This window comes from Vigna angularis, chromosome 9 (assembly GCF_016808095.1).
Source record: "Vigna angularis cultivar LongXiaoDou No.4 chromosome 9, ASM1680809v1, whole genome shotgun sequence".
In the NCBI taxonomy this organism is placed as follows: domain Eukaryota; kingdom Viridiplantae; phylum Streptophyta; class Magnoliopsida; order Fabales; family Fabaceae; genus Vigna; species Vigna angularis.
The window spans coordinates 4,226,842-4,245,996 of record NC_068978.1 but is presented as its reverse complement, the minus strand read 5'-3'; the positions used below and the strand labels follow the sequence as shown (position 1 = coordinate 4,245,996).

General features: G+C 32.0%; 2 protein-coding genes and 1 pseudogene across 2 annotated transcripts; all 3 read left to right on the top strand.

The window, feature by feature from the left end:
• The first annotated feature begins 696 nt into the window (after positions 1-696).
• On the top strand, positions 697-1,329 carry LOC108346404 (putative dynamin-related protein 4A). Its single transcript, XM_017585488.1, has one exon. The coding sequence runs from the start codon at positions 697-699 to the stop codon at positions 1,327-1,329; it is 633 nt and encodes a 210-aa protein (XP_017440977.1).
• Positions 1,330-1,356: 27 nt separating this feature from the next.
• On the top strand, positions 1,357-3,057 carry LOC108346405 (uncharacterized; annotated as a pseudogene).
• Positions 3,058-11,138: 8,081 nt separating this feature from the next.
• LOC108346263 (pectinesterase 3) lies at positions 11,139-13,971 on the top strand. Its single transcript, XM_017585295.2, has 2 exons — positions 11,139-12,354; positions 13,150-13,971. Exons 1-2 carry the CDS (start codon positions 11,283-11,285, stop codon positions 13,830-13,832), a joined length of 1,755 nt encoding a protein of 584 aa, XP_017440784.1. The 5' UTR covers positions 11,139-11,282; the 3' UTR covers positions 13,833-13,971.
• The last annotated feature ends 5,184 nt before the right edge of the window (positions 13,972-19,155 follow it).

Genomic DNA, 19,155 nt, shown 5'->3' with positions numbered 1-19,155 from the left:
AAGAGGACGACATTGACCAAAACGAAGATATGTAACAAAAACGTAAAAGGAAAACAACAAGGAAGAGCGACAACCACAAGGAAGAGGGAGATCGAAAACCAAAAGAGGGAGCTAGAACGAAGATGATGAACGAGAAGGAAGAAAGAGAACGGTGATTTTTAATGAAATAGGGCAAGGAGTATATTTGGAATTCCAAATTTTCTGAAGCTCTCATCAATTTCGATGTCACAATTTCATAAATAAAAGAAAAAAAATTGGACCAATGCACTACTGACACCTGGCGTTGTTAAAAATGTGTTAAAATTTTGTTGTTAAAATATCACGATCCATATTTTTAAGTCCATTTTCTTAAATTGAGTTGTTGATGAGTCCGACTTTCAATATGTAGAGGATTGCTCCCTTCACTGTCATCACAGCCTTCTTGCATCTCTTCAATTTATTTATTTTTCAAAAGTATCTTTAGGTTAATTTTTTTATTTATTTTTACACTTAACTTTTTATACTTTTAATTAAAAACTCTAATTCCTTATCCTCTCTTCCGCGCACAGCACATCCACCCCCTCACCTCCTCCTCTCTTCTCCTTCTCTTTCCCATTTTCGTCACCTACTCTCACTCCCACCCACCCCTCCTCTTCTCCTTCTCTTTTCCATTTTCGTCACCGTGGACAAGGTATCAGCACAAGGGTACCCTTGGTCATGAGGCTCCAAAACCACTCGCTTCCTAAACCAGAGTTGGAGTTGGAGTATAATGACAAACATGTGCCCATGGATGAGGCTCACGTCTCTGAAGCCATTTGTTCTGTGACAGATGAACTTGCCGGCTGTTGGAAAGGAATTTTGAACACCCCATTAACTCTTGTCGTGAAGAAGAATGATGTTCTTGATCTCACCATGATCGATCTTCCCGGCATTACGCGAGTGCCTATTCAAGGTCAACCTTTGGATATATATGACCAGGTTGTGAATACTATTATGGAGTATATAAAGCATGAGGAAAGCATTATTCTCAATGTTTTATCTGTCATTGTTGATTTCTCAACTTGTGAGTCCATTAGGATGTCACATAGTGTTGACAAAACGGGAGCGAGGACTCTTGCTGTTGTCACAAAAGTTGATATGTTCCCGGAGGGACTGTGTGGTAAGGTAAATGCGGATGATGTGAACATCAGTCATGGCTATGTATGTGTAAGAAATCGCATTGGAGATGAGTCCTACGAAGAAGCTCGTGAAGAAGAAGCCAAATTATTCAAGACACACAAGCTTTTATCCAACATTGACAAGTCCGTTATTGGTATTCCGGTTTTGGCAAAGAAGTTGGTTCAGCTTTAAGCGGCTTGTGCAGATACCTTGTCTAAGATGACGGAAATGGGAAAAAGAAGGAGAAGAGGGAAGGAGGGGGTGGGTGACGGAAATGGAAAAAAGATGGAGAAGAAGGGGTGCGTGGGTGTGCTGGAATGAGGGTAAAGAACTAGAGTTTTTAATTAAAATCATAAAAAGTTAAAGGTAAAAGTAAAAAAAATTAACCTAATGATATTTTTGGAAAATAAATAAATTGAGGAGGTGCAAGAAGAAGGTTGTGATGGTGGAGGGAACAATCTTCCAATACCTAAGATGTTTTACCATGTATTTTAAGGATTTCATATCTCCAAAATTTTCTGAAACACCTATAATATCCTTCATTAAGACATGATTAATTTTTAATATCTTTTAATCAGATTCTTTGACTTAAGATTCTCGATCTCCATCAAAATATCTTGTTTTTATAATTTTAACATATATAATTACAAAAATATTAGAATTTTATAAATATATAAATATTTGAATTAATTAAATTGATTATGAATTAAATAATTTCGTTTGTAAATATTTAATATTTATTTTAAATTATAATAATACTTAACACTACTTTAAAAAAATTAAAATTTTTCATATCATTTTCAAATAAATTTATCAATTTTAACTAAATTTATTTTTTTCATAAATTAAATTAATTTATACAAATTACCTAATTAAACCTTAGAAATAATATAATAAAATATTTAAAAATAATTTAATGGAGAATCGGATTTCTAGATTCGATACTTCTCCCGATTTTCCTGCCCAATATAGTATTTTTGATAATATTAACTTGGGTTAAATATGTTTTTAGTTTCTGAACTATCAAGCGATTTTGGTTTTAGTCCCTACTCAGAACTTTGATGGTTTTTAGTCCTTATTGTTTTGAAACTCTAAGTAATAGTCCTTAAAATTGGACGGTGTTAAGTTTCAGTGGATGTGGCAAACGGCGTTGCCACGTGATCACTGATCTGTTCTATTCTCTATTTGCCACGTTGGATGTTTAAGTGTTTGAACTGAGATTAAGTTAGTTAACCATTTCGTCGTGATCTTTTATAAATCAGATTTGAAGAAGTTGGGTTCTTCTTCGTGACCGTGAGGACCGCCGCACGTTCGGTCTTGTACTCCTCCGCGGCGAGGAAGTCATCTCCATGACCGTCGAGGGACCACCTCCGCCGGAAGAGTCCCGCTCAAAGGTCGTCGATGCCGCCGCACTCGCCGGCCCCGACATCGGTCGTACTGCCGGAAGGGGCATTCCTCCCACTCCCGTTGTCCAGGCCCAACCTGGTCTCACCGGTCCAGTTTGCGGCGTTGGCGGCCCTGCCCCGGGCATGATGCAGCCGCAGTTCTCGCGTCCATCGCAGCTCAATGCGCCGCCGTATCCTGGCGGTCCGCCGGTTATGTGTCCACCGGGGCAGATGCTAGGGCAATTCGCTCCTCCCCCCATGGCCAGGGGTCCGCCTCCTCCGATGCCACCCGAACAATTTGTTCCTCCAAGACCTGGTGGCGGTCCACCTTAGTTCTCTGTTCCTCCCTCGTAGTTTGGACAGCTCCCCATGAGACCTCCTCCTCCGGGACAGATGGTGAGAGGACCTTCGGCTCCTCTGCGCACCTCCTCCACCTCGCCCCGGCATGCCCCCACCACCTGGCAACGGTGTTTCGGTGTTTGGTCCTCCTCGACCTGGCATGCCTCCTTCCCCAAACCCTCCAAACCAACAATAGTAACGAGATAATGGATTGGTAGGTTGTATCTGATGTGTTACTCATTCCCGTCTTTTAGATTTTGGTGAGATCGAGTGCCTCTGTATTTGTGCTTGAGTTTGCGTTTGAAAAATTTACTGTGAAAACTGATTTATGCCTGGTCGAGTTTACTGTAATAGTAAGTTTGATGTAAGATCTAATTTTTGTCTTTCTCATTCCTCTCTTTTAGATTTTGGTGAGACTGAGTGCCTCTGTATTTGTGCTTGAGTTTGCTTTTGAAAAATGTTCAAACTGATTTATGTCTGGTCGAGTTTACTGTAACAGCAACCAGCTGCAGCCACGAAGAAGAACCCAACTTCTTCAAATCTGATTTATAAAAGATCACGAAGTGGTTAACTAACTTAATCTCAGTTCAAACACTTAAGCATCCAACGTGGCAGACAGAGAATAGTGCAGATGAGTGATCACGTGGCAACGTCGTTTGCCACATCCATTGAAACTTAACACCGTCCAATTTTAAGGACTATTACTCAGAGTTTCAAAACAATAAGGACTAAAAACCATCAAAGTTCTGAATAGGGACTAAAACCAAAATCGCTTGATAGTTCAGAGATTAAAAACATATTTAACCCTCTTAACTTTTATATACCTTTCATTTATCAACGTTAAACATATATTTTATTAATTTTATTTATATTTTATTAGTTTCATTTATCATTAAATTTTTTAATTTTTCAACACAATTAAAATAATAAACACAATACACATGCTAATTTAATATATGATAATAAAGTCATAAACGAACAAAAATAATAATAATCAATAATAATATTATTATAATAATATTCATCAAACCTAGTATTTGGAAATATAGAGTCAAACACTCCCGTTTTGTATTTTTGTAATTTTTTTTAACCTAACAAACTCAAACCTATGTCATATCATGTTGACTAACATAATTTAACATCTTATAATAACCCTATTTATCTTAATTGATATTAATTGGGCCAAACAAATAAACGAAGTTACTATTATATGGCAGATTTTTCTTACACTTCTATAAATTTCTTTCTACGTCCCATAAATTCTTGTATTTTAGATTGTGCCAAAGGTAAAATTTATATTTTAAAATATATTATTTGAATTTTTTTTATTTTATATTCTAGAATGTATAACTCGAATTATATTTAAATTCTAGATTATTGGCAACTTTTATTTTATATTTCAAAATATATAATGAAATATAAAAAATTATATTCTAAATTATATATTCTAAAATATATAAAAAAATATTAAACGGTAAGTTTAAATCATGGCCAATCCGAAAAATCTGGTTCCAAAAACACCTCACCTCGTGGATGACTTTGCCGATATGTATGTTTTTTTTGTACGTGACGTTCTTTTATCAGGTTTTAATTTAATTGAATTTTTTTTTACTACAAATATAATATTAAATCTCTTCATAGTTAAATTTACTATTATTAAATATATTCTCTTATCATGTTTTAATTTTATTCCCATCTTGAAAATATATTTCCTGTTGATAATAAAAAAATAAGAAGAAAATAAAACAATTAGAAAATTTACTTTTTATTGAAAATAATAATAATAATAAACGAATTTTTAAAAGAGAAGAAATAGAAAGAAACAGATAATTTACGAAAAAAGAGGGGAAGAAAAAGAGAACAAAAGAAAAAAAATATAGGCCCGTTTCGATTTTTGTCCAGCTTTTAAAATAAAAGAAAAGGAGAATAACTTTTTGCTCACTCTCACACCCATTCTCACTTGGGTGTTTCATCCTGCACCTCGAACACCTTCGTCATACACTCTAACTTTTTCAAAAATTTATTTTCAACCTTAGTAAATACTTTTCTTTACTTTCTCTCTTTCTATTTAAAATAACAGTGTTGTTTTATCTTACACTTCCAATATTTTATCCTACACTTTCAACTTTTTAAATTTTTTTTTAATCTTAGTAAATATATTTTTTACTTTTTCTCTTTTTATTTAAAGTGATCCTACACTTCTTTAACTCCGTACATTTTATTTAGTACATATTTTTTCCTTCCAGATGCAAAAGATGGGCCGTCAGCTTTGGTTGAGAAGTTGTCAGCTTTGTGATCGGAGTTGTTGTGAAAGATGAAGTTAGGTGGAAGATGGAAGGAAGAGAGAGAAGAAGAAATGGTGAGAAACACTGAAAAAAAAAATAGTGTGTCAGTCTACCGTTAGCCACGTCAACTAAATTTTAACGGTGTTAGTTTTAGAGGACTAAAACCAAAGTTTCGAAAAGAATGAAGATCAAATTGTACATTATTTTGAAAGAGGAACTAAAACCAGAAACGACCAATAATTTAAAGACTAAAAACATATTTAACCATAATATAAATTATATTTTAATAGTTATTTGAATATAAAATATATTAAATAACATTAATTTTTTAATTATATTAAATAATTAATAAAGTATAAATAAAAAACAAATTTTTAAAAACTTTCATCGGAATTGGAAATCCGATAACATAGTTATAGGATACCAATGACTTTTTTTATGATTTTATTTCCTGTTTAAAATTTAATGATAATTTAATTTAAATATGAAAAAATTAAATTTTAATAATTATTAAAATATGTAAATTTAAATTTTAATAATTATTAAAATATGAAAAAATATTAGGTTTTTAAATTAAAATTAAATAATTATTAAATTATAAATAAAAGATAGTTTTAAAAATTTTGTTAAAAAAAGTACATAGTTAAAGAAGTGTAAGATTACTTTAAATAAAAAGAAAAAAAATAAAAAAAGTATTTACTAAGGTTAATAATAAATTTTTGAAAAAGTTGGATGTGGAGGATGAAGTGTTAGAGTGTGGGATGAAACACCCTTCTCACTTCAACACTCCACTTCTTAATTATGGGCCATAACCTAAAGCCCAATAAATTACTTCCTGACCCTGTATTTTCTTATTCACCCCCTTTTTCATAATGAACTAGGAGTCCAGTTTGTGTTTTAATGCTCTCCCTCTTTCCCAAAGATCGGGTTCGTTTGCACACTTATAAGTGTTATACTTATTTTTAGGGATGAAAAAAAAAATGTGGGTATTGGTACATGTGGATAAAATTCACGATGAGAATAAAATTTGTAGCGAGTAGTTACTATTCGTAGATATTTATTATCTGTAGGTAACGAGTAACAAGTATTTTAATATTCATTTCTAGACAGGTCGGGTGCGAATATTAGATTATGCGATCCGTGGTATTCCTCATCCACAAAAATTAATAATAATAATTTAATTTATATTTTTAAATTAAATTTTATTAAAAATAAAATTAATTTATATTTTTTTAGGTTAAATTTTAATTTTAATTTATATTATATTATATTTTTTGTAATTTTATTTAAATTTTATTAAAATGTATAAAATATTTTTTTTTAATTTTTTTGAGTATTTGTGAGTACCCATACGAGTAGCGAACAGGTTGCGGGTCAAGTTGCAGTTAGGCAATACTCGTGTCTGACCCGATCCGTTGTCATTCCTACTTATCTCACTCATAAATCTTCTCCATTCTGTATGTGTCATGTGATTAATCATTTTCCTCTCCACTCTCAGGACCAATCACATAAACATACAATATTCACATTTTATTTCTTCTCTCAATCTTCTTTTACACAACAATCTCTTCACTCTCTTCTTCAAAACAATTCTCTTCAAAACCACACAACACAAACTCTTTTCAATCAAGCAACTAGTCAATCATGTCACTGAGCAGTTTTACATTAAGCATTATGCAAAATTGTTGAATGACATAATTAATCCAAGTTAACATGAGATAAACAGTGATTTTGCAATTTACACCCTATGTTTATAAGGAGAATCATAACATTAGACTTCCAATAGTCTTGTTATTTGGGATAACGTTGTTGTCTTGGAGCTTCATGGTTTGTTTGAAGTTGTCAATGTCAAAGGCCACAAATAGGACGTGGGTGAAGAGTGTGAGAACAAAACGAGCCTAACCATGGGTTGAGAGAAAAAATGATACATAATTTGAAGAGGGAGGCTACCCTGTGTTTGTGAATCCACAAGCATTATTAATGAGAAGAGGAAGAAGAGGAATACATAATGATGAAAGCACATTCAACACGTGCAAATGGAGAGGACGTGGTTGTGACATTCATCGACACATTTTTGGGAAAGCACAACCAACACTTATCAATAGTAGCTGAGTTAGCTTATAAAATAACATTTGGCGATCATGGAATAAGTTGTTCTTACCCAAATTGCCTTACCACATGTTCAGGCAAATGAGGATATACAATCTCACCCACTCTTATATAACCAAGGAACATATTGATTTCAAGATGAGGACGACTAGTATGATGTGATTCATATGGGTCTAGATCACCCATCATTTGGCAAGGCATTCAATTGTGCCCTGGTCTCATGTAGGTTGGAAATTTGTCTCCTAGTCATAAAAACTTGTTGCTCGAGTTACCCTCATCGTAACTAGACAACTTCCCATCCCAATGGAGTATTTATGTACTTAACTCTACAAAAAAGTAAAAATATTTTTCAATAATGAAACAATAAAGGAAATCGAAGTGCAAGATATACATGTACAATAAAGAAAATCGAAGTGTAAGATATGTGTGTACATGTAAAAGAGTAAAATATCCAACTAATTGTTTTATCTCTGTAAAGTTAGCATCTTCCAACTACTCTTACAAGTGGGTAAGTGTAATAATTCCCTAAGCATATCTGTCACATATCTGCAGGTCTTTGAAGAGCATCAAGTACGATACACAAATGTATATGATACTCTTATCCAAAAACTAGATGCAACAAGTAGGCATGTGTGGCACACTCTCACTGCTAGTTCTCAAAACAGTCATTATGTAGACCTCTCAACTTATGCAGTCTTACATAAGGACCATGACATTGCTTGAGCTCAAATATACCCCTTGTGTAGCCCCTGCCTAATAGGTCGATGAAAGTTTTCAAAGTTATTTCAAAGTCTAGGGTTTCATTTAAACATAATTGTATAAATGTAGCAGCGCGGACACATCATCTAATGTGACAGTCATCTTACCAACAAGGACATGAAAAGTTTTGTCTCTTTATGTCATATATCAACAAACGCCAATATTAATATCTTATAAGCGTAATCATACAAAATATCATATGAAGGACACGTCAAGCCAAAAAGTTAGGACATGTTGGTTTCGACTGAGGTTTGACTCAAGTAAGCTAAGACTGAAAGTTTTGTCAAGTTGGCACAAGGTGCAGGTCTTGTTGGGTTGGTTACATTAGAGATTGAGACAAATCATCCAAAAATAATTGAGGAGTCATCTCATACTGAAAGTCAAACTAATTCGATTTGAAATGAAAATTAACTTGATTCAACCTGAACCAAAAATAAACCTTATTCAGTGTAAGTTGAAGGTTAACCTAACTCAGTGCGACCAACATCAACACAGTTAAACAAGGAGAAAGCATCAAAATACATTTTCCTTAAACTTAAGGTTACTACTCAAGAAAAGTATAAAAAAATACCTAATGTGGATCTATACAATAACAAATGCAAAACTGAAGAACCTTTCATCCATCTTCGTCGTGAATCTAACGAGTCCGGCAAGTAATTGTTATTTGTGTATCATTGGACCACCTCATCTTTTCTCTTTCTTCCTCTCACTGTAAATCATCACTAACCCAAAAATTTTTTTACCGTAAGGATTATTGTCACTTTTGAACTTAAAAATGATCATCAAGAGATATATGAAATATTTCAAAGATAATAACTATATAAAAACTAGCACAAACAAAATATAAGATTTATAAATTTTCCAATAATTAACTATTTTAATTAAATATCTTGATGAAAACAATGTGTTTTGGCAACTGGTTTTTCACGATATTTTTTTATGTGATAAAATAACTAATAATTAAAAACGTTAATTTTAGTTTTTATATTTTCTTCATTTTTAATTCAATCTTCTTACTTCTACTTTCCATTTTTATATATCTAATCATAATGACTTTTAAAACTTTTTTTAAATATATAAGTATACAACTATTTCCCAATAAAAATCATATCGATTAAATTCGTGCTATTACATTAAACTATACCTAACACCAAATTACATTAAAAGATATAACATCACTAAATTCATACATTTTTAAGTAGATATCCTCAAATAAATTTGATTTTAAAAATATGAAATATTACCGAATGAAAATATAAGATAGTATCTGATATTTCAAGTAAAATCTTTAATGACAGCTGCAGGTATTTTAGTCTTTTCATGTTAGTGTGGAGGTGCACTTAGTGATAATGGAAGTTCAGGTAGCAAAAGAGTGCTTAATGAGGGCTGGCCCATACCCAACCACTACTCAACCCAATTCGGCTGTGGAGTAAATGCTAGCGTTTTTGTCACATATCTCAAATGCGTTGTTTGAAAAGCCATTAATAAATATGAGAGAAATATAATAAGAAACTTTTAACATTTAAATTCTAACAAGTACAAATAAACTTGTCAATTGTTAACAGCAAAGAAACTTAGGTGAAGTTCTCATTGAACTAAAGATTTTGGACTATACATAGATTTCCATTGAAAAATGAATGTTAGAAAAATAAGCAATCTTTAGCTTAGAAATTTCAAAAGATGAAAACCATCTGCTTGGCATTAACAACAACAATGATGTATCAAATTAAACTCTTAAAGAATAACGTTGTTTTCTTCATTTGATCTGCTTCAATTTAAAAGTGATTATAGGCGGCAGAAAAAAACTTGATTTTCATTCTTTTATCCATTGTAGATTTTGAAGTTGCAGTTTCATGGGAACACACATTTGCAACATTTGTGGTGAGACGAGGAAAGAAGAAACAATCAAACAAACCGTATGCGAATGGCGCGATTACCGGATAGTTGCCACTTGCCAGCGCAAATCATTGCCACATCCATTAATAAATTAAATATTCTCTCAAATTAATATTTTAAATATCCGAGGCTTGTTAATATAATTTTATTTGTTAGGTGTTTAGTTGGTGTAATTATATCAACATCTTATATCTTTCAATTTTCTAAAAAATAAGTCTTTTGGGAGGTAGAATCAAGATCAATAATTTAAGATATAATATCTTCTAAGTTTTTTTCACCATTCTTTCAAACCGGTGAAATGATATTAAAGTTATTTTAATTTGATAGTTTAGAAGTTAATAGTATCGTAATAAATAAAAATTACTTATCTTCTTATTTTAAATTTGTATTATAAATTTGGAAATAAGATTTTGATTAACATAACTTAATCATATCTAATTGTAAATAATTATACTTTATTTTTAATTTTTTTTTACTGATAACTAGTTCAATTATTCGAATAAAGATTGATAGGAGAATATGTAGAGTAAATAAGTAAAATTATTTTTTTAAAATGAGTTTATATATATGATTGTTTGATGGTTTGACTAAAACAGGCTGCGTTTTTTTAATAAATAAAAGGTCTCTGTCTTCTGAGTGTATACAGTTGTGGAATGAATGAATCATAAAGCACAGCTGAGATTGAGTGTGAAAACTGAATTAAGGAAACCGTGTGGCTTTATTCTGTTAGTTTCCAACAATTCCAAACCGTGTATTCAATTTAAGAATCCAACAAGAACCAATGTTGTAATGTTCTAAATAGTTTAATTTTATAAATCAGAACCATGGATTGTTAGAAAAATGTTTGGGTTTTGTTGGTTGAAACTTAAGACGATAAAACACTTTTAAGTAAAAGTTTTTAGTGGGAATGCAATGAGCACACGAAACACCATGATGGTGAATGCTAACCTTTCCAATGTTTATTCTTCATAAAAAAAAAATGAATTTGTTCTTAGATGCTGATTGCATTGAATCTTAGCAAAGAAGCATTATGGAAAAGCCACTCTTCACATTCTTATCCCAAAGCATAAAAATAAATTAACATTAAATTAAAATAAAATAAAATAAAAATCTCCCACAGTAAAGTAAAGAAAAATAAAATAAAATCTTATCATGTGTTACTAATTTATTAAAGTGAAAAAAGTAACATTTCACGTAAATCTAAAATGTCACACGTTGAATCGTAGGACTCGGTAACGTGTCTTTTATTTGTTTATTTTTTCTTTTATGAAATGCCACCAAAGTTCCATATAAAAGGGAAAGTATAGAAGCTAGAAAGAGCCATTTTTTAGTACAGAGTAGATAGTGTGAGCAAACCAAACAGATCCTAAGAATGGATACAATTAAGTCATTCAAGGGCTACGGCAAAGTTGACGAGCTGGAACAGCAAGCCTATCAGAAGAAGACACGTAAGCGAATCATAATCATCACAGTGTCTTCCATCGTTCTAATTGCGGTCATCATCGCTGCGGTTGCAGGGGTCGTCATACACAACCGCAACAACAAATCGTCGCCCTCATCTGACTCGGCCCAGCAAACTCAGTTGTCTCCGGCCGCGTCACTCAAAGCGGTGTGCAAGGCTACTCGCTACCCTGACTCCTGCTTCTCCTCCATATCCTCGTTGCCGGAATCCAACACAACCGACCCGGAGCTCCTCTTCAAGCTCTCGCTACGCGTCGCCATTGACGAGCTCTACAAGCTCTCCAGCTTCCCTTCCAAGCTCCGTGCCAATGCGGAGCACGACGCGCGTCTGCAGAAGGCAATCGACGTCTGCAGTTCCGTCATCGGTGACGCGTTGGACCGCCTCAACGACTCGATCTCCGCGCTCGGAACCGTCACCGGAAGGATTGTTTCTTCGGCGAGCGTCAACGACGTGGAGACGTGGCTCAGCGCGACGCTCACGGACCAGGACACGTGCCTCGACGCGCTTGGCGAGCTGAACTCCACCGCCGCTCGCGGCTCTCTCCAGGAGATCGAGACCGCCATGAGGAACTCCACGGAGTTCGCGAGCAACAGCTTGGCTATCGTGACGAAGATCCTTCGGTTGCTGTCGCAGTTCGAGAAACCGGATCACCACCGGCGGCTGCTAGAGTTTCCGCAGTGGCTGGGCGCGGCGGAGCGAAGGCTGTTGGAGGAGAAGAACAACGAATCGACGCCGGATGCTGTGGTGGCGAAGGACGGTAGTGAACAGTTCAAGACGATCGGCGAGGCGCTGAAGTTGGTGAAGAAGAAGAGCGAGAAGAGATTCTCGGTGTACGTGAAGGAAGGGAGCTACGTGGAGAACATCGATTTGGATAAGAACACGTGGAATGTGATGATCTATGGTGATGGGAAGGACAAAACCGTCATCGTCGGTAGCCGGAACTTCATAGACGGAACGCCGACTTTCGAAACTGCAACTTTCGGTAAATATAAATTATTTATTTATTTATTTTCTGCATTTTTTTTATCACCAGTTACTGTGCTTTTAATTCTATGTTTGAAAATTGGTGCATTATTTAAGAAGGTCTAGAATGATTCTATTTTCTGTTGGAGTTTGGTTTGATTATTTCCCTTTCATACTTCGGCATGAATTTTGTTCTGTGTGCATAATCAGATTTATGGAAAATGAAAACAAATTGATTGTATAGCTGCAATTAATTTGAGTGATTTATTGATAAAATATACCCGATGATTTCATAGTTATATAAAAAAATATTCTTAACTTTTTATGTTCATATTAAAACATATGAAGGAAAGTATACTGAATATAACAAGTGCCGAATTTGTGAGGATTCATCATTGTTATGGAAAAAAAAACAAGTTTGATGGAGAAGCATGTGGCAAGTGCGTTAGTGCTTCTGGCGAGCCACATGCTATCAAGTGTGATCATGTGTCCCCTCTCGCACAATTGGCTGTTTGTCAGCTCTTTCTGTAACACGACACATCAAGCATTATGCTGTTTTCTGCATCATTCATGACCTCCCATGTGATGTCTGCTTTACCTTCTCATACCTAACATCCACCTATATCCAACATCCATAAATGCTGTCCTCAGACAATAGATATGGATTTAGGTGTTGACCTGTTTTTATGCTTGAAACTATGATGTTGGTACAAAATTTAACAAATTAACTTTTGCATTAAACACACGAATACGATAGTGTAAGATAGGATACCATCACTGCCTATTACTAACAGGAATTTCTTACTTTTTGCAGCTGTTAAAGGCAAGGGATTCATAGCCAAAGACATAGGGTTTGTGAACAATGCAGGTGCTTCAAAGCACCAGGCTGTGGCATTGAGATCTGGGTCAGATCGCTCTGTGTTCTTCAGATGCTCATTTGATGGCTTCCAAGATACCCTCTATGCTCATTCCAACCGCCAATTCTACCGTGACTGTGACATTACAGGCACCATAGACTTCATATTTGGCAATGCAGCAGTTGTGTTCCAAAATTGCAAAATAATGCCTAGACAGCCTTTACCAAACCAGTTCAACACCATCACAGCTCAGGGAAAGAAAGATCCTAACCAGAACACTGGAATTATAGTTCAGAAATCAACGATCACTCCTCTGGGTAACAATCTCACTGCTCCCACATACCTTGGCAGGCCATGGAAAGATTTCTCCACCACTGTCATCATGCAATCTGATATTGGGTCATTCTTGAATCCGGTGGGGTGGATGAGTTGGGTCCCTAATGTGGAACCTGCAAGTACCATCTTCTACGCAGAATATCAGAATAATGGGCCAGGAGCTGACGTGTCCAAGAGGGTCAAATGGGCCGGTTATAAGCCCACTCTCACGGACACCGATGCAGATAGGTTCACTGTGGAGTCCTTTATCCAAGGCCCTGATTGGTTGCCAAATGCAGCTGTGCAGTTTGATTCCACCTTGTGATACAAAAAATGTGTGGGTATCAACTGTTACTCATATTTAACTTGTCTTTTTAATCACGCTCTTCTAACATGTATTACTACACTACACGCATTTTTTTACCTACTTTTTATTGGTTTATAAAATTCTTTTGTTTGGAAAATATGTCAGATTTCAGATGAAAATAAAAAAAAGAAATGAATATGTTAATTCCAAAGGAAGCTACTGTTTGAATATTCTGCCAGCTTGGTGAACAATTGCATGTCCTTTAAAGCATTTATACTGAAAGGAAAAATTGTAAGGTTATTAAATATGCCATTGATTGTTTATGAAAATTATTTTATGTTAGAAAAACATTAACTCATCAGAATGTATGATGTAAAATTGTCTATTGCTTTCGTGGATTATTTAGAATTTTCATGTTATAAAGTTGAGACATTAATAAATAAAATGTTTTACGTATTAATATGCAAGTTAGGGGTAAGGCTTGTAAAATTAAATTAAAGAAGGATAACCTTATTCTTGGAGTGATCTTTTATGTAGAATGTTTATGTCACCTTATAAAACTTATAAAAATAACATAAAATTTATTTAAATAATTATACGTTTAATTAGTATAAATGAATCCATTAGACCAAATATCTTTAAAGAAACAAAAGGTATTTCAAATATCGGTTTTTTTCCTAACGAGCATATATGTCAATAAAAATTATCGGAAGAACACACTTTTATCTTTATTTACACACTGGAACGAATTACTGTGTAATAGTCAAACAGATTTGATTATTGGAAATTTTAATTTATTTTTCTTAAATAACCAAAATTTGAACTTTATACAATATAAATTCGTTATTCTTATTAAAAAATAGGTGTCTTGAGAAAAATTTATTGATATATGTCCTGGTGAGGGAAAAAATCTCAAAGTATCATTCATTAAAAACCATCAAAGTTCATTTCAGATAGAGATACCATAAATTTACATTACCAAGTGATAACATTTTTGCTCAGTTTTACAATGGCTTGGCTTCAACACAAGTTCTCAGATTCAATATTTCACTGTATCTCATGCATATATGCCATAAGTTACTCTGTCTTTGCATGTATGCATGTTTATTATTATTATTAATATTATTTCTCTCTTTCTTTTTACTTATTTATAGGTTTTGATCTCTTTCACGAATATCAATAAAATTAAAAATTACTCAAAACATCGTGTTAATACATTTATATTCGTAATTTTATATTTACAATTTATTTAAAAATGAGATGATTTTATCAAATGTTTTTATTTCAATAAGTATTTTTTAATACTTCTTAACTATTTGTTTTTTTATCGATAAATATATATTTATAAAGATATGTGATCTTATAGGTGAATTTGTAGATAAATAAATAAATTTTACTTGAAAAGAGAAAATTCACTTGTAAAATACTATTTAATGCTCAACTCAATATAAAATTTAATATCTTTTTAAATATGGTGAATATAAACTATTATTAAGTAAATATTTTTAACAAATACTAGTTATATTTATAAAATCAACATAAATATATATTTTTATTAAAATAATATTTAACTCAAATATATAATAATAATACAGTTAATAATAACATAATTATACTATATCATAAATAATAATTATAATATTAAATTACCAAGATTAATTATAATATATGAATATTGTTTTCAATAAATATAGATTTAGATTCCATAATAAAAAAATTTAATAAATTTTGTTACATAATAAATAAAAATAAAATAAAGTAGGATGGTATCAGTTGACAAATCATAGAAGTAGCCACATATTTATACAAAAGAACAGTTCACATTTGAAACAAAAGTAAGATGGCGTCAACAAATCCCTTTATTGAGGGAAATCAGATGGCAATTCATTTGCCAACAATATCCATTTTATGATCTGTGGAACCAAAGCACCAACTCTGATAAACAAAACAGTCAGCCATGACGTCATTAAGAAAATGATAGAAAACAGAAAGAGAAAAAAAGTGTAACATTTTATTCCCCACAGTACAAACCACCATGGATGGATGTAATTTGGACCACAGATTACAAATCCAAGTATTCAATTCAACATTTCAACTATCACTGCCCTCCAAAGCATCAAAATAATAATAATGATAATTTTGATAACATTATTTTAACAGTATTTTAATATTCTTTATATTATTTTAATAATAACTTTGGATGAATCATGTAATAGTAATAATAATAATAAGTAAATGATGTTAAAATTTTCTCAAAGAAAATATTATTAAAGTATTATTATTTCACTTTATAATAGATTAGGTTAACAAAGATAAGATGCTTCAACCCTATTCAACAAATTTTATACATTTTAAAAATATTAAAGTTTGACTTTTTTTTTCTTTTAAATAATTTCGTGTTTCAACTGTGTGAATAAAAAAAAGGGTTTCTAAGAGGGGGTACTTTAATAAAATAGTCAATTATATTTTTAAATATAGATTATTCATCAACGAATTTAGTGATACTCTACATTATAAGAAAAAAGTACTTATATGCAAACCACAATTTTATATAAATATTCTAAAGGTAGTAATATCGTACGTTCTTTACATGGATGAAAGCGTCTTCGTATTTTTTCTGTTCACTTTTTCCAAAGCCGTCATGTGAGGGAATATGATTGTAATACATAAAGTTAATTTTATTCGTTAAGCAGAAAATAAAATCCATTTAAAGGAGAAAAATAAAGGCTTGTGGTGAAATAATTGGTAAATGTAAATGATATTATATAGTATAGACATTTTTGAAATATCCATCATTGAGTGCACTGAAAAGGTACTAGCTAATTCTGTGGGAAAAAAACAAAAGTAGCCACTGCACCATAAAGATAAAATATCCAAAATTTGGAAAATTTGACCCCACTAGTATAGTCTCTTTTTTTTAATTCCTTCAATAGCATATTGTAGGTAGTATTTAGTTTTCAAATAGCCCAATTTTGACATGTAGTTGGACAATTTGTAGTTGAAAATTAATTGGAATTCGATTCTCAAGGAACTAATTCCGAATATGGTTTTATTTATTTATTTTTTATTTAGAAAATTATGGAGGAAGGAAAAATTAGAGGAAAGATAAATAAGAACTTAAATAGATTGAGGACACAAATTTAATGAAAAAAATAAATATGATGGTTATTTGGAAAATAAAATTGAGAAATGTAAGTAATAATAATATATGACGAAAGAAGTAAGTAGAAATTCAAAAGAATGAAATTTTTGGAAAGTAATTAATTTAAGAAGTTAATTTTTTAAAGAATAAAAAGTTTTGAATTTTAAAAAAGTCTATATATTTTGAAGTAATTATATGTAAAATTATAATAGGAGAAGTTGTTAAAAGGATTAAGTATGTTTTTAGCATGTAATTATAAATAAAAATTTTATTTAGAAAATGATAACAATTATTAAAAGGTTAATTATGTTTTAGTATTTAAATTTTAATATGAAATTAGAATTTGTCTTTATTCAAAAATTTTATACATTTTGATATTCAAACTTTAAAAGTGAATGAAATTTTTTTTAATTCAATTATATTAAATTTTTAAATTCTTGTCATGTTTTTTCAACTAACATTAAAAAAATATATATTAAATGATGTAAATAAATCAATTAGTATGAAACGTATTTGATACACACAAAAAAATTAAAAAGTTAATGTAATTAGATTAAAAGAAATATATTTATTTATATATAAAGTTTAGATCACAATGTTTCATTATTTCATAGACAAATTCCAATTTCGTATTAAAATTGAAAGACTAAAACTATATTTTTAAGTTATTATTAAAAATGTAGACTTGATAAATAAATGAATTCATTTTAATTAAATTAATTAAATGGATATTGTATGCATTGTGTATTTTTTTTAGATGTAAAATTTGTATTATATTAAAAATTATATTATTTAATGTTTTTCAAAATTGTAGTTGTAAAATATTGATGAACGAAGTTACTATGATTTTGAATTTAATTAAAAATAATAATACTGTTATTAATGATTTATTAGGACACGTGACACAAATTTATCCTTAATGCTCAAAATTTAATTTAAGGTACTTGTTTAAGAAAATACTTGATTGAGTTAGTGATAATAATGCTATCTTACAAAAATACAATAAATTTAATTATGTCAAGTTGAGCTGCAAAGTAGAGTTCTTGAGATAATAGTTTATCATATACATGGCCTGGTTTATGACCATAAAAGTACGGTTTGGACAACTTTGTTCTTGAGTATCTATTTCAGTCATAATTATGGATTATTTGGGTTATCTAAGTTTTTATTAACTTCATCTAACGTATTAATATTAATATTAATGTATGACTTGTGTTATACATGTAAACAATATCATAAATGATGGTTTGTATGTACATTGAAGAGTAAAGGGTTAATAATATCATAAACAATATCATAAATGATGGTTTGTATGTACATTGAAGAGTAAAGGGTTAATAATACCGTAGTACGTTTATTTGGTGAAATAATTAAATGCTTTAATTTTATTTAATGATGTAAAATAAATACATTTAAAATATACACGAAAAAATTTCAATTTTTTTAGTAATATTTTGAAGGGATGTTACATCCCATCGAGTTGGTCGATGTCAAAGATTGACCGACTCAACCCAAGTCCAAGATTGACTCGAGTTTGTTATGACATAATGTTAGTCTGAGTTAATCCTGATGAAGGTTGGCCCGCATCTGTCACAATCAAAGGTTGGCCCGAATCGGCCCCACCAAATCGATCTGAGGGAAGGTTAGTTTGAGTCGATCCTGACCAAAGGTAGGTTGGCCCTAGTCAAAGGTCGGTCCAAGTTGGCTAAGTCAACCTCGACCAAATATCTGTTCGAGTCGTGCATGGTCAAAGGTTGATCCGAGCCACCTTTAATCAAAGGTTAGTTTGAGTCATCCCCAATTGAGGGTTAATTCAAGTCATTTTTGGCTGATGGTCAATTTGAGTCGTCTTCAACTGAAGGCCAGTCTTGAGTTGTCCTAGTCGAAGGTCATCTCGAGTCGTGCCCGACGTAGGTCAATCGAGTTGTTTCCAACAAAGGTCGATCAATTCGTCCCTCACTAAAGGTTGATTTTTGTTGGCGCCAATCGAAGATCGAGTAAGTCACCTTGGGCCAAAGGCAGTCTAGTCGACCTCAGACGAAAGTCAATCAAAGTTCAATCAAGTTGGCTCCCCAATTGTTGGTCGAGTTAATTTCGGTCAAAGACGACTAAGATTCTCGATCGAATATCAATTCAAATCTATCTCAGTCCATTCTAATAGAAGGTCGAACTGAATCAATCAAGACAAAATGTTAGATT

Coding starts and splice junctions, on each gene's coding strand:
- LOC108346404 (XM_017585488.1), top strand. CDS start 697: ATGAGGCTCCAAAACCACTCGCTTCCTAAACCAGAGTTGGAGTTGGAG.
- LOC108346263 (XM_017585295.2), top strand. CDS start 11,283: ATGGATACAATTAAGTCATTCAAGGGCTACGGCAAAGTTGACGAGCTG. Junction 12,355..13,149: donor TTTCGAAACTGCAACTTTCG/GTAAATATAAAT, acceptor TACTTTTTGCAG/CTGTTAAAGGCAAGGGATTC.